This window comes from Drosophila innubila, assembly GCF_004354385.1.
Source record: "Drosophila innubila isolate TH190305 chromosome 2R unlocalized genomic scaffold, UK_Dinn_1.0 1_C_2R, whole genome shotgun sequence".
Classification (NCBI taxonomy): Eukaryota; Metazoa; Arthropoda; class Insecta; order Diptera; family Drosophilidae; genus Drosophila; species Drosophila innubila.
The window spans coordinates 16,780,375-16,796,799 of record NW_022995374.1 but is presented as its reverse complement, the minus strand read 5'-3'; the positions used below and the strand labels follow the sequence as shown (position 1 = coordinate 16,796,799).

At 38.1% G+C, this 16,425-nt stretch overlaps 2 protein-coding genes across 2 annotated transcripts; both read right to left on the bottom strand.

The window, feature by feature from the left end:
* Positions 1-257: 257 nt before the first annotated feature.
* LOC117784398 lies at positions 258-14,083 on the bottom strand. Its single transcript, XM_034622124.1, has 3 exons — positions 13,738-14,083; positions 13,452-13,676; positions 258-276 (listed from the first exon to the last, which is right to left on the bottom strand). The coding sequence occupies exons 1-2, from the start codon at positions 13,986-13,988 to the stop codon at positions 13,475-13,477; spliced, it is 453 nt and encodes a 150-aa protein (XP_034478015.1). The 5' UTR covers positions 13,989-14,083; the 3' UTR covers positions 258-276; positions 13,452-13,474.
* A 427-nt stretch (positions 14,084-14,510) lies between these two features.
* LOC117784607 lies at positions 14,511-15,467 on the bottom strand. The gene is made up of 3 exons (XM_034622397.1): positions 15,362-15,467; positions 14,821-15,307; positions 14,511-14,762 (listed from the first exon to the last, which is right to left on the bottom strand). The coding sequence occupies exons 1-3, from the start codon at positions 15,417-15,419 to the stop codon at positions 14,612-14,614; spliced, it is 696 nt and encodes a 231-aa protein (XP_034478288.1). The 5' UTR covers positions 15,420-15,467; the 3' UTR covers positions 14,511-14,611.
* Between the last annotated feature and the right edge of the window lie 958 nt (positions 15,468-16,425).

The window sequence follows — 16,425 nt, the reverse complement described above, 5'->3', positions numbered from 1 at the left end:
TTAGTGTTTTGCATTATGCATGGTGAAAGAATTGCATAAAATATGTCAAGGATAATGTTGTAAGTAATTCACGTAAGTAGCTTAGGAGTTCAGACATCTGAATTTGCTCAACAGATTGCAAACTCTTCTACATATTTTAAATCCACTCAATTAAATGTTCTGCATTTGTCCATTAATAAATCTATTCTTACTTTCAGTTCGCTGTTTCCTTAATTTTTTCGGAATTACTGAATACGCCACTTTATACTTTTTATACTTTTTATACTCAACAAATAAGTTAAAGGGTGTATTGTGTTCGTTGGAATGTATGTAACAGGGAGAAGGAGGCGTATCCGACCCCATAAGGTATATATATTCTTGATCAGCATCAACAGCCGAGTCGATATAGCCATTTTTTTTTTTTTTTTTGTGTCTGTCCGTCCGTGTGAGCGCCAAACTAGAGATGCCAAACTTTTACCCGCAGATTTCAAATGCGTTGGAACAGGTAATGTTTGCTTAAAACTTTTGATTTAATATTATTTTATCTATAATATCACTTAACCGCATCAAGATCGGACAAGTAGAACGGGAGCAATAGCTAACCAAAGTTATTAATAAAGTTATTACTTCAATACAATCACCTAAAAGTATTCAGTAGTTTTTTAGTAATTTCCTTAATGTACTTTTATATATATTGAAATAAGTAACGGGTATCCTATGGTCGGGATCTCGACTAGAGGCTTTCCCACTTGTTTCACTTTAGTTCTATCTTGGAATTAGTTTAATTTTCTCCTCTTTATATTTCTTACCACTTTGATTTCAGTTTTCGCTTGTTTCTTTTCTCCACAATTTTTAATGGTATTTTAATATTTCTTACTTTCGTCTTGATTTTTCGCTTTTTCATATTAAGCTGCATTTTATTTTACCTGATGGCTCCTTCAAATAATTATCTCTTGCGACTCTCTTATCTGTTCTTTTCGCTTATTAATCTATTTATTTAGTCTGCCTTTTAATCTTGTCTAGCCTCGCTCCTATTATTATTTTCTCTGGTAAATTGTCGCTGCATTTATTGTCGTCGCAGAAGTTCCTCTGTTTACCCACCTCTGGTATTATTATGCACCACATTGCACCACAGAATAATGGCAAATGTGTTTTTAAACCGAAACTTGCCAAAAGCTGTAGATTCTCACTTATTTTACAGCATATTAGTTATGTGCCATAAACAAGATGCGACGGCCAGAGCGGCGCCATAGAGCCAGCCAAGCACAAAATTAGGGTTGCCTCAGGGTTGCCCCAGCCATCATCCGAGCATTATGAGCAACCTGCGACAACTTGCAAAACACAAACCAAATTGTTCAATGGCGCCGCAAAAATGACCAAAATGCGATGCCAGCAAACGGAAGGAATGGTGAAGGCGCCGCCATTTTATTTGCAGCAGTGCCACTTCCGGCCGCCATTTGCACGCCCCACCCTCTCTTCCGGCAATCGTACCTACGATTTCTGTCATTTCTGCAGCATTGGCGAGCCAAAAAGCTGCAAATTGATGGCGACTGGCGCACATTCAAAACGCTTTCATTATTGTCATAAGCTGCGGCGACATCGTCTTCCTACTCCTTGTTGTCGTGAGATAGCGCTGAAAAATTTTGCAGCGTACTTTTCGATTTCCGCTACGTAATATTCAAGTGATTACCAAAGCGATCCAACCTCCTCCACAGGAAGCAACAAAGTGTGCTGGCAACTTTTCTGCTGACATGCGCTGATTTCATTCTTGGACTCGCTTCGGACTTTGTGCTCGCTTTGCCCGCATTATTATACCCTGTCACTAAGGACTTGTTAGAACTATTATAAGGTAAGAAAAAAATTAACAGTGATCGAACAAAATTTAATTAAGGCCCAATAATGATAAAAGTGACATTCCGCAAGGAAATCGGTTGAAAATTAATAAAGTTATGACAGTTTATAAATTTCGATTTATCGTCTAGAGGCAAAAGTATAGAAAAAGAACAGTGAACGAAAAAAACATTTATCTTTCCTATCTTAAGTAAAAATAGTTGGGCGAAAATCAAGTTTTCGATTGGTCGATGTATTGTTACATCACTATTGCAGAGCATCTCAAAGTCGACTCCTTTTTTAAGCGCTTTCTAGGATGTTTGTGTTGCTAAGTGTACAAGTATTTCGGACCTCGGCGGGGTTCAATGACAAAGTTTACTACCACTAGGTATTTATAACTATTATTTATGTGGACCCTAGACCTCCCTCACCATTTTAAATGCTCACTGATGCGCAACGAATTTCTTAATGGTGCAATTTGGCGTTTTATGTCTGAAGTTTAGGCGAAAGGCGATTTCGGCATCCCGACAGGGGTAAGGGAAGGGGAAGGGGCAACGGGAAGGGAAACTGCACCATTTTTGATGTACGCTATCGCTACGTGCATAAACTTTTTGCAAACAATTATGGCTAGGGCCGAGTCGAGCCGAGCCGCCTGGCAGACGACCAACCAGGCAGAAATCTACCCTCCCTTGCCATTCCCCTATCCCCCTATCAGCCCCTTTCGATACTTGCCATTTTTCATTAAATTCATGGTGTGATTTCCGCGACGCTTTTTGGCTTCCGGCAAACGCAAACAGTAATCGCAATTTTTTGTGCCCATCGAGTTGTCAATTTGAAAATATGCTCCGCCAGAGTTGTATTATGATAGCGGGTGGTTCCCGAATCAAAGTGCCACTTAAATATAACCGCAAACGGAAAAAGAGTCGTGTGAGTAATCGAAGGGAAACCAATTTTATTAAACATTTATAATAAAAGCTTAAAATAGTTTATTTTTTAATAGAGTAAATTGGCGTTCGGAAGACTCGATTGTGTATACCAAAATCTTTGAGTATAAACTATATTGAAATGAAATTAAATCAAATAAATTGAACAGTATTTAAGTGAATTCTCTTTTAATGTTCTGCTTAAGTTTCAATTATTTATATTTCTATTCGATATACACGCGCTCATCTCTAGATTGATACTGGCTGGGGAAATAATTGTGAAATTCAATTGGTAAAATCAATACACTCAACGCTGACAAAAAATCAAGTCAAATATCAAATATTTTGCATACGCGCGTATATTGATTAAAATTCAGTGGCGTGCCTAGTGGAGAGTCGGTTAAGCACTTAATGGATAAAATCCTGGTGACAATGGACCATTTTGACACCTTAAATCATAACGGCAAATTTACAAGCGTGTGTGTGTGTGTTGTGTGTGTTGTGTGTGCTGTGTGCGTGGTGGATATGAATATGTTGTCATAAAGAATGAAAATTAATTGAAAATGCATTTTGTGTGCCATTGTCTTCAATTAATTTTCATTTCCATCATTTTCAATAGCAATCAAATTGTGTGTGAGAAAATAAGAGACTGAGACAATCTCTATAGTTATTTATGTAAATGTGTAAACTTTTATAGCATACGAGAATAATATTAAAGCCCTAATATCTTGAATATAATGCGTTCAAAGATTATAACTGAATAGCAAGTGAGGTCAATCAGAATGATTGATGTTATATCGTTCATCATTTAATTTAATTTAATTTTTCGTGTCGACAGTCTTGCATTAGGTGCATTATTGAACACAAACATCTCAAACTAAGCTTCTATTAATTTAAAATAATAGTTTGATGAACCAAATGTTGAATAAACCGAATAAAACAAAGACCAATTGTATTAAATCATTGACAATCAACTGACATTGTTGTCTTAGTTCAAGCATTTCATTTATAGCCAGCTTAGGCTCATAATTGGCCCACAACTAGTTCAAATAACACAGATACGTTAGATATACGAATGTTTATCCTTGTTGTTGTTGTTGCTGCTGTTGCAGTTGTTGCAGTTGTTGGTGATGCAAATCGTCTCCGCTCTTCAATTACCAAGTGAGCATAATGTATTCAAAACCTTTAATGTAATTAATGCTGTTTGTTTAATGAAAGTTGTCTGAGCGCCAAAGCCTTTCACACACACATACACACACACACACACACACTCAGACACACACACACACAAAAGGACATGTCCCAGCATTCTCATCATGCATGTTTGTGCATGTTCTAAGCATGCAGCCAGGACATTGCATACTGAAATGCTACTTTTGTTGTTGCCAGTCATGTTGTAGCGGACATGCAACATGCAGCAACAACAACAACTACCCAATATGCTGCCTCACGCACCGTTGCTGTATTTTGGGGTTCAGCTTTTGGGTACGTTTCTAATCATCGACAACTGTCCAGGCCATAGATTTGGTATCCTGCCTGCCTTCTGCGTCCTGTCTCCTGCTCTCTTCCTGCCCTCTCCTTGTCCATCCGTCTGTCCGTCCGTCTGTCCGTCCGTCTGTCCGTCCGTCTGTCCGTCTGTCTATCTGCTGCTGTATTTGACCCCAATGGGGTCCCTGCCGTGGGTTCTAATGCGCTAAAGTGCTTTTTCGTAAAAACAAGTTACACTTTGCAATTTGCACTAAATCCCACTTGGCTGTGGCCGGGGATCACTCCACTGGGTCGATGGTGCATGCTATAGGCAGCGTCAGAGCCAAACTTGTCCTATCGTCCATTCTCTTGCCCCCTTCCCCCTCCCCCCACTCTCAACTCCCCAGCCCCTTGCCTCCTGTTCAGTGTCTCTGTTTCTCTGTTTGTGTGCAAATCCTTTGGCCGTTGCGTGGCAATTAAAAGGGATTTTCATGGCTAAAACGTATTTATTTTACACACACACACTCTCTCACACACACACACACACATGTGAGCTTCCTGTTCTTCCCCACGCCCTCACATTTAGCTCACTTAATATTTGATTTTTGATTTGTGGTCTGTTGTTGTATTGTGTGCTTTGTGGGGTGAGAGTAGGGGTAGTTCCGAGCGGATATAACGGGATAACGGGAGGTCGTTGAGTTATTGGAATGTTGGTAAAAAGCTCGTTGTGCTGACGGAGTCGACAAGCGAGAGGGGGTTGTGGTGTAGTCAAGTACTCATATTAATTACTATTGATTTTAGTGCGCTGTGCGCGTTAATGAAATTGAACTACACGCTATAAACTGCCACGCCCCCGAAAAGAGGGCTGTATACCAACAACCAACAACCAACAGCAAAAATCAATAAATTCATCGCAATGGCACAAATTTTTATTTTTTAAATGGTGCATTGAACTTGTACTTTAAGCAAACATCAATTCACGTTGTGTTCGGTAAAGTGATTTAAATAAACAAATTTATAATTTGATAAACAAAGTTCTGATGCGCTTAAGTAATTAAATTAAACAGAAATATTTACAGGTTAACAAATTTAAGAAACTAAACAACAAATTCAAAGTACTTTCATTATTATATTGATTTGATTACTAAATTCTGTATCTTAAATGGCAAATTCGTTTAGAGCATTTGTGAAGGAATTATTTTATTACTAACTTTTAGACTCAATTAACTGCTTCAATTGCTGCTTTTCATTTCTGCAAATGACATAAGACTATTGATTGAAATGGCTCTCATGAAATATATTACTGCTAAACTATTAAAGTTTGAGCATTGAGTCGTTTAGATGCCTGCTGCTTTTCACAATTCCACCAATAATTACAAATTGCAAGGCAAGTTGTGTGTCTGACATCATACATAAAAAAGTCCCTTGGCTTTAAATGAATTGAAGTCGAAGAAATGCTTTAAGACATCGCCACCGCAATAATCTGGTAAGGCTTTAATCGAACTACAACAAGGGTGGATGGACAGACAGAGAAAGGCCGGGGTCCATCGTGCAACATCCCCAGTGGAAACACCTTGCAACCACCAAAAAAATAAGCAGGCTACATAAATTTCATTTCATGCCAATTTAATCAATTGGAGTTAGCAACAGTTGATAGCTGCCCACTGGCCTCTAAATGTGCCACTGCCCGTGCCCAATTTCAGAGTCGATTGCCAGCACGTTTATTTGCCTTTTCGCACAATGTGGCAGCTGTTACGTCAATGTTGCTGTCTGCGAAACAGTTCAAGTGGGCAAAATGCCTGCTCCTTGTGACCATTTCCCCACCTCTACCTCTGCTCTAGTGTTGGGTTTATAAATCAACGCCAGCAGCTTGCGTTGTCAGCTTCTCCACCAGCGGCCATGTTGACAATTTTTTGCGTCAACGACCCCTTGACCACGGCCCAGCATCAGTAATTAACACATGCAGATTTCCGAGCGGGGGCAGATCGAAAAGGGGCAAGATCTGAGAGGGGAAACAGTGGCAGCAAGCAGGGAGGAAGAGATACTGGCCAATTTGGCACAACTGTTGCCAGGCGGCCAATTGTCCATTTGCCTATTGGGGCGTTTTAATTTCAAATTCAATATTGGCAGCAGCATTACAGAGACAGAAGAGCAAATTGACAGACAGGCAGACAGGCAGACGGGACAAACTGGAAGGACAGACAGACAGACAGACAGACAGTCGGCAATTTGTTGTCATACTCGTACGTTTGGTCGACTTTCATTTTATTTGTGCAACAATTTTACATAATTAATGGAAGGGAGGACCGAAGGGTAGGAGTTTTGAGTCAGCAATCAATGTGAAAACAATTTGAAAACAGTTGATGATTTGTTTTGACCCATGGTCATATGGCTAATAAATGTTAGAGGCCATTTATCGATGTTTATGCTCCATAAAATTGCTTAGTTTCGATTTCAGCAAGTTCAGCAGAAAATAAATAATAAATTATTGAAATCACATATATTTATGAGTATATATTTTATATATATTTTTGAATGTATGAATTACAGATTAAATACATAAGGTACTCAAAGTGCACTTAATTTCGCAAAAATAAATACATAAAAAATATAGCATGTGTCATTTGAATTCCCTTTCTATCTTCCTGAATTTTATTTATTTATCAATTGAGATAATTAACTTTAATATTCGAAAAGCAATTAGTAACTGCTGATAAAGTCAAAGCAAGTGAGTAAATATTTGATAAACTTTTAAGATTGGGTATTTTAATATTTTAAGACAAAAATTTGATTTGACCATTGGGAACAAATAAATAAATTAAAATAAATATTGTCAGCAATATCTAATGCATTCTTAATTATGTCATTCGGCTGCTTTTAAATTGAATAAATATATAGTTAATTAAAATGATTTATTTATTCATTTGCTCCACTTTAATCATTTTTGAAGCAGTGCCAATTTACAGCTTAAAACTGGAAAATATATTTTTGGCAGAGTTTCATATTCGCAAAAACACATATATAGCAGCAAATACACATTGATTGCTTGCGTAATGCATTTTTGATGTAAGTAAGTAGGTCGCATATTACGCATACGCCACGTGCAACCCGAAAATATGACAGTGGCTGTCATAAAGCAAACCAAACTTTAAATAAATGATATCCGAATATAACGAAATATGAATGTATGCATGTATGTATGTGCATATGTATATGTATTTGAAAATGGCCATAAAAAGCAGTCGTAAAACCCTTTCCGCAAAGCGGAAATCCCGCTTCAAAACAAACGCCATTAAAAACGAGGTCATGCACAGCAGCAGGAGCAGGAGGAAGAGAAGGAATATAGGGAAACAGCAGGACTTGGACTCGCAGGAGTTTGAGTGGGTAGTGTCTGCTTCAAGGACTGCCAAAAGTCAGAAAAAAGCTATATTTAGAGCCTCGAACTGGTAAAAAAAACTGTGCAAAAGTTGAGCATAACAAACAAAATAGAAGAAAAAATTGTAAAACAAAAAAAATATATAATATAATATTTTAAAAGTGCGCATAGGGGGTCGCATAAAATATGGGCTTGAAAAGTTCAAGTTTAAGCTATGAAGAGTGAGTTCACACACACAATCACACACACGGACACACTGACAGAGAGACTGACACTCACACACATGCACAGCTGAGGCGGATGTCTGTGTGGCAAGGTATTTATTTTCATAACGCAACACAACATAAGGAAGCAATAAATTTAAGCTGACTGACGACAGTTTGCCAAACACGGTGCAGGTTAGGGAGGATAGAGGGTTTGCTCCTATGTCTAGGTTTAGTTGCTTTGGCTTAGACCATAAAGGGACGGAGAGAGAGAGAGAGAGGGAGAGAGAGAGAGGGAGGGAGCTTTACCATGTGTCGTCTGTAGGTAAAGTGCCAGCAGCCGTCTCTGTACATATTGTATAGTTATTGTTTTAAAGCTTAAGCCCAGCGCACACATCTTCCATCCCCTCTACATTCCCTCTACAAACCCCTATGCCTCTTATCATTTAAATAAATTTTATGCAATTTAGTTAAGCTGTTCCCTGCCTCCCCCCTTTTGTCTTGGCCCTTGCGAGAGTGAGTGAGTAAATGTCATTTAAATATTTCTCTCCTCATGTCGTCGTTCTCGTCATCGTCGTCGTCGTCGTCGTCGTCGTCGTCGTCTCTGTGGCATTCCAATTTCTTTTGCACTGTCTGCCCCGAGAGCCCACATTGCAATAAAATATTTAGTAGAGGTGTAGCGAGGGGAGGGTAGGGGTACGAGTAGGGGTTGGGGTTGGTTTTAGCTGTAGCTAGATTGTTAGCTCATTCTTCAGTTTTTCGTTTGTGTTTTGCCAGCTCTTTTTCTCTTTCTCTTGACTCTTGTCGTATGTCACCGGTGACTTGACTGAGTTGTTAGTTTTTACTGTTCAACTCGTTGTTATTATTGTTGTTGTAGCACATCATAAAAATGTTGTTGCTGTTCGCATTCTCGTTTTGGTTATTTATGTTTGTCATGTTGCGTTTGTCAAGTTTTTGCATTTCAAGAGACGCACTTGAAAGCATTATGGCTTAATTCTTATATGAGCCTTGGCAGTAAGACTACACACTACACACAAGCTTACACACTGAACACTCAACTGTGTGCATGTGTGTGTTTCTGTGTATGTAATACAAGTGTGTGTGGGACTTTGAAGAAGCAGGTGCTACAGGCATCCCGTGAATTTTAACTGTAGTTACGCATTATTAATTCAGATCAAAAGAAACAAGTGACAGATAAAAGTAAAATGCAGAGACAGAGAGAGAGAGTATTGGACGTCAAGATATGCTCTACACAATTTTACTTATATGCCAGCTGAAGTTGCTTAACTTATCTGCATCTCACATTTCAGAAGTACGAGTATTTTGTAGTTGAAATCCTTTTCTAGCCTTAATTATTTATGTCTGCGAAAGTATTTTTGCAGAACTCTTTAACTCTTCCATTTGCATCACTTTAAAGCTTTATTATAAAATGCTACAAAACTGTGACAGAATCTTTTTTCTTACAGAATATTTGATTTGTTTGCTGCAATTTGAAATTGAAAACTGCATAGAAAATGCAGGATTGAGTATTGTGCATAGGTAAATACCAGATGGATGGCACAACGTCAGACCAATTGAATCAATCTTAATTAAAAAATATTTTTCTGTTGTGTCATAAATTTATCTTAACTTTGGTTGCGAGTTGGCCCAAGGCAAAGATGGAGCTAAAGAGAAACATATGCCAACAGCTGTTGCAACTATTTATTTGCACAAAAAATATAACAAATGTCAAATGTGTGTTTACATTGAACGAATACACACACACACCCGTACAGAGAGTGTATTGAGAGGTGCCTTTAAGAAACAACAAAGAAAATTGCTTCAGTAAATCCAAAGGAAAATAAACACAAAAACACAACTTGAGTCGCAAAGCAAACAAACTCACAGCTCACACACACACAGACACAGACATTTGTATTACTACTAAGGTGCGCCCAGGTGGGTTAGTGGTAGGGTGGTTGGGTGGTTGGGTGGTTCAGTGGTGCTGTTTGGCTAGGGGCTGCTCGTTGACGCTTTTGCAAAAGTCAAAAAGGGTTAAGCCAAAGACGAGTGCTCCAAGTGCTTATTATGTGTGTGTGTGTAAGTCTCACTACTGTCCCACTGCCACACTGTCGCATTGCCACACCCACATTTGTCAGGTGGGCGGGTTGGGGGGTTGGGGGAAAGCGGCACTCATGTGTGCGCTCATATAGCGCCTTATGTATGACACTTAAACATGCAAAGCTGCTTGCCAAGATGATTTATATTAGCCATGATTTCTAGCAATTTTTAGCACTTTAGCTTTATGGTTACCTTTACCTTCACCGTTAGCTTTTACCGTTAGCATTACCTCTTTTTGGCGAGGCGTCAAGGTGTTGATTGTTGTTGAAATTCTGTGCAGCAGATGACGGACCCGAACGTGAAACATGAAACAGACTCACACTCACACTCACACACATACACATACAAGCACACTGACACACGTGGCGTATGACATATTTTCCGTCATGATAATAACAACTTATTCTGCTTCTTCACTTGCCTTTTTTTTAACATTTCTTGACAGCATTTGAGGAGTATTATGACATGGAAGTTATTATGCGTAAGGGATTGAAGGGTTTATTCAAAAATGTCACGCCCACATTGAGAAAATGCGGTTAGATGAGAGCATTGAAGAACACTAAAAATATTATTAACAATTCTGGACTTTATAGTACTTAGTTCAGCTTTAACTTTTTGAAATTAAATTATTTATTTATTATTTGATTAAAACATTTCCATTTTAATAATAATAATAATTAGCTTTAATTTTATACCAATCCAACTCATCATTAATCTTTCTGTATCTGTGTATGCATTTAATCGTAATCCGTTTCAATTACCTAAGTAGGTCAGCAGTATGTTTTTAGATTCCCCCATATGAAATGTATCCAGTTAGTTGACTGAACTGAAAGAAACGCAAACCGAATGCAAATATCAGCTCATTTTTGTGTGCAACAAACCAAAAAAGGACTTACTCCTCCTAAACATGCAGCTAATCGAGTCGTCATCCAGTTTTAGTTGTTGCTTATAGCCAATGCGACTGGTACTGTTAATGGTATTGGTATGACGGCCACAGGTCTTGTAAACAAGGCGCGTGCACAAGCCAGTTAAAACAATTACGGGCCACAAAGCAAAGTCAGTTTGGGTAGTAGTCTTGGGCCACGCGACGTATACGTAATATTGGCTAACGGCGGCAAAAGGAAGACGCAACTCAAAGTTGTTTGAGGGGCTAGAAAGATGGCACACACTTGGGCCATCAAATTAAGTAATTGCATAATTGTTTCACTAGCATTTTACTATACCCCACGGGTGGGCACTCTTTCCCTAGTCTCCTCTGCCCCGCTTCCCCTCTTCCCCTCTTCCCTCTCTGCAGTCGACAAGCACTTTTCGGCTTTGGCTTTTTATGTGTGCGGAGTTTTTCTTTTATTTGCCTTTTGCCACGACTAATCCCCTGGCCGGCTGCTACGTGCCTGTCTTTGAGTTTTTAGCACTCTGGTTGCCCCGCCCCGCCCCCCTATCCACCATTGCCTGCCACCACCCCCGTAATGCCACTCATAAATCAGCGTCAAATCGTCGAGGGCTTTTGCCTTTGCGTCGTCGTTTCTAATTGTTTTGTTATAGACACATATATCCGTGAGATTCCGTGCCGTATTCCGAATGCCGAATGCCGTATACCGTATGCAAAATGCAAATGTCCATAAGGCAACCCGCAATACCACAAATGTTGTAAGTGCCCCGCCCCCCCCCCTCCCGCAGTCCCTTTGGGCCGCACGAAAACACACGGTCACTTGCACCTGCCGGCCAAGCTTGCGGTTGCCAACATTGTTGCCTGAGGTTGTCCTGGGCCGAGGTCTGGTTCTGCGCCTGGCCGAGTTGTGATAACGCCAACACGACGCTCAAATATGGCGCTAACATTATTAGCCAGGACTGGCCAGGAGTAGGACCACAGTCAGAAGTGGGCTCATGCGAGGGTTGAGTGTTTTTTTTTTTTTGGGGCTATTCCATTTCGGACTCTGCTTGATTGTTTGAAATAAAGTGTAATTTCAAATTGTGCATATATATTTTTATAAAGCAGAGAAATGGCACCGAGTGTCGTAGCCTTAAAATGGAAAAGAAAAAGGGGTTTTCCGATTGAAATTTAAGATATGTAGAAACTTTATTACAATATTCGAATATACATGTTACTTAAAGCTTTTTAATACTGGCCTATGTATTAAATATACCTTTTTTATAATTTTAAATTACAAAATATAGTGTAATTTCAAATTGTGCATATATATTTTCATAAAGCAGAGAAATGGCACCGAGTGTCGTCGACCAAAAACGGGAAAATAAAGGGGTTTTTCGATTAAAATTTAAGATAGAAACATTATTACAAAATTCTGGTATACATGTTACTTTAAGTTTTTTAATTCTGACCTATGTATTACATAAGCCTTTTTTATAATTTTTAATTACAATATAAATGATGTGTCTTAATTTACCATCTCCAATCAAGAGTTTTTTAGGCGACAATTCATCCCTTAAAAAAAAAAAATCAAATTATCTAAGGCGACACCTCATTCATAATCATATAATGTCCATCATTATATACAGAACAACACATTAAAATTTTCTCGAGCTACGAAAGGTCCCATAATTTACCAATAAGCCTGCTGTCTTTATACTATATCCCAACCCCAGTCCATACTTTACCCCAAGTAGTGTTCCCCCTTAAAACTTAATTGCCTTTTCACCTTGTGTCTCTGATGTGCCAGTTTTTTGTGACTTTCTATTTTTTACCAAACACACAGACACATTGCTCAATTGGTTATCGTCTCTCTGGTCTTTTATTTATAACCCTTTCATATTGAAGCTTCATCTGTTGTCTGCCTCTTCGTTCCTCTATCTGTCGCTGTCTGGTTGTCTGTCTATCTGTGCTCTAGATTGGGCATATATCATTCCTAATTACTGATACTAAGCTGTTGTCTCTTCTTCTTCTTCCGGGGGCCCAACTGATTGATCTACGTTTCTTGGTTCTGGACGTGCCCAGTAGTCAATTTATGGCATCGCTGGCATCTGGATGTGCAACTGCAACTGCAACTGCAACTGCAACACAACTGGTTGAAAATCTCATTTGTTGCGCTTCGTTGCTAATTTTAATATTATTTTTGGAAATCTTATAACTTGCCCTTTGCTACTGCGTCCTCCACCACACCTTCCTTCTTCTCTCTCTTTCTATCTGCTTGCTGGTTCTTTGATGCCTCCGAACTGTTGATGTCTTTATTGCAGTTGTTCTGTTCCGTTCACATTATAATTTTCATTTCGTTTTCATTCAGCTTTCGTCTGGTGGATCTTCACTCTGGCATCTTCACGCGGCTTTGGCTGTCTATAATTGGCTGTCTGACTGCCCCCAACTGAATTTGCTATGCTTCTGCTCTTCCCTCCCACTCTTTCACCCACTCTCCATCTCTCTCAGTATTCCCTTCTGAACACTTTTAATCAAGATCAAGCGTGATAAATTCAAGTCGCTGTGGGAATTGAAAGGCGTTGAGTGTGGACAGTGCTTGGACAATGGATTAGGTTAGGATTGGTTCCACTCTTATATAAATAAATTAAAATTATTAAAACTATAAATGAAATAGCTATGATTATATATAAAGAGAAAAATATCTTAATAATTACTGAAATAAATATCAATTCAATAAGAACATATCATCGTACGAAACAGTCAGCATTAACTTATTGATAATCTTTAAAATGCTTCGACTATAAGACGGCAATATAGTTGGCTCAATCTCGTTCCACATTTCGCGCCAGTTTTCATTGACAACACGATTGAGTACAACGGTTAGATCCGTATTTTCCTTATAGAGATTATCAGCCCACAATATCCAACTGTTAAGAAATCAATTGCCAATTGAACTTATATATTAATATATTTAAATGTATTCCTTACCGATCCAACTCAATTTGTGGAGATATTTCGTATAGCTTTAGATATCGCTTGTTGTTCCGATATTCAATGAATCCCTTAAGACTACAGTTTATTGTCACATTCTGCAAATCCGAGTGAGTTATACCAGAGGAATTCGTATATACAATTATGCCACGTCCTTTAAATTCATAATTGCCTTGCAGTACAAGTCTTGGTATTTTTAGTTGAACTTCTAATCTATTTAGTTCTGGTTCGCGTTCAACGCCCGACATGTTTGTAACAGTCGCATTTTCGAATCCCTTGAGGAATTGATTAATAAGCTTATAGAATATATAAATCGGACCGGGCGAGTCAATCAGGGTTATGTCTTCAATCTTGATATTATCAAATGGTTCTAAGCCAATTTCCGGAATTCCTTTGTTATAGCGTCGGATCATTGCATTTGTACTATTTATTATACACGGATGATCTCCAAAATGACACTTCTTGATGTTATCAGCTGTAGATTTGAGAGAGACTTTTATTTCAAATTTTTTTTTTATTATTAGTTTTTAGCTAGCTTACGTAGCTCAGCAGCGAAAAGAAAACTGTTGCAGGCAACGCAAAGAATTATGATGATTGTAAACATAATACTGATTTGATCCGCACACTTTAAAATATATTAAACTATCAAACCTGCTAAAGCAGCAGTTGAATATGGAATAACATTCTATGTCAAACTACGAGTAGATTGCACTGAGAATCAAACCAGTTTCAACGTTAAGTGAAAACTGAATCACCTTTCTGAGATAAAATTGCAATTACAAATCTAACTGGTTTATTAACATGCTCAATACTTTACTACTGAGTTCTTCAAGAACATATCGTCATATGAGATACTCGCGAATATCTTATCCTACAGTTGAGCTCCCTCCTGACTATAACTGGCCAACACATTGTGTTCTATATCATTCCAAAGCTCTATCCAGTTTTCATTGTACGCACGATTAACGGCCAATGTAAGATCCAAGTTTTCCTTATAAAGATCATCCAATCTAAGAACAAACCTACAAAGAAATGTGTGTTTAATCTCCAAACTCGAAGAAACCTTTAATCTGAGCTCACCGTCCTAATTCCAGTTGTGGCATGAGCTCATAGATCTTCAGGTAGCGCTTCTCCTTCTGAAACTTTACAATCACCTTCAAGTTGAGTGTTAGCGTGACATTCTGGAATTCGGCATAGCAGGGTCCAGAAGTGTTTGACTGAACCATCGATAGCCAACGCAGCTGCATCTGATATGTAGATCTATGGATCAGTCTGGGTATACGCAGCTCGATTTCTATTTTATTCCTGTTGGGGTCCTCATCGAAGCCACTTACACGGGTGACAGTTGCATTCTGACAGCCACTGATCATTTGATTTACAAGTCTAAATTTTAAAAAGGATCCTCCAACCCGAGGAGAATCCCATAGCTGCAGATCACTCGGTCGAAAATCATCAAATGGTTTGATATTCAAACTGGGAATTCCCTTAGGATAGCTCTTTATAAGCTGGTTGATGCTTCCTTTGATGCACTCCTCATCTCCAAAATGACACTTGTTTATATTTTTAGCTAGGAGGTTTACAGTTCAGCTTTATTTATCTAACATTTATTCGCCTGACTCACGTAATTCCGCACTGTGGATTATTCTAAGGCAAATAATAAACACCAGTAACGTATACATAATATTATTTTTAATACTGAGAGAACTTGCCAAAGCAAAAGTCAAACGACAACTGATATCAGTGCACAAATTGCATCTCTGTTAAAGCAGCTACTCAATTTTTATGTGATATTATTAACCTGTTTTATAAAACATTTACACGTGGTGAAAAACTGAGTATTGGAAATCGAAAAATAGGAAATACTTTGACATAGTTAGTTGTATTTCATAAATGAATCATTTACAGGTTTTCAATTGTTGTCAGTATGTGAAATGTATTCAATGAGAAAATAAGAGATCATAGTCTGTTTATCATGTCACGAATTCAATTATCAATTTACTAGCATTTTATTAGAAAGCCATAACACAACAAATCCTCATTTCTCATTTTAATAAAAATATGGAAATTTCCGAACTACTTATACTACTGATCGACACAAGCAAAAAGTTAGTTTGCATTCCAAATTTATGAATATTCCTTGTTGTGCTGTGAATAAATGATACACTGTACTTTTTCTTACCTTTTTTTTTAATCTTTCTTCGCGCTTTTCATGCACTTGCAATATCCATGAACTGCAACTGTCTGCTTACGATACAATTTTCTCATTCACAATCGAAACTGCCCAATAAGACAATAATCATCAACTTATACAGCACATTGAACTGATATATAAACATATCTTTATACATAGAATATAAGCACCAAGTATTCAGAAAATCAAAAAATAACAAGACAAGAAATAAGTACGACTGTTGAATTAAAAGTTGCGCGACTAGGAAATAACCTGTAAGAAGTGCATTTTAGAAAAATATAATAATAATTCTGTTTAGTAATTGATTGTAATAATTCTTTCCAGCTTTCCAAACTTTTAATGGTCTCTGAAAATTGCATAGTGCCCACTGAATACATTGTATAGTTACAGGGTATTTTGAGAATAATTTTGCTGCTGCAACATAAACAAATATCAAAACGTGGCCGGCACAAAGCGGGCCGACAATCGGGCCTTTAAACTGGCCTGTCAGTCAA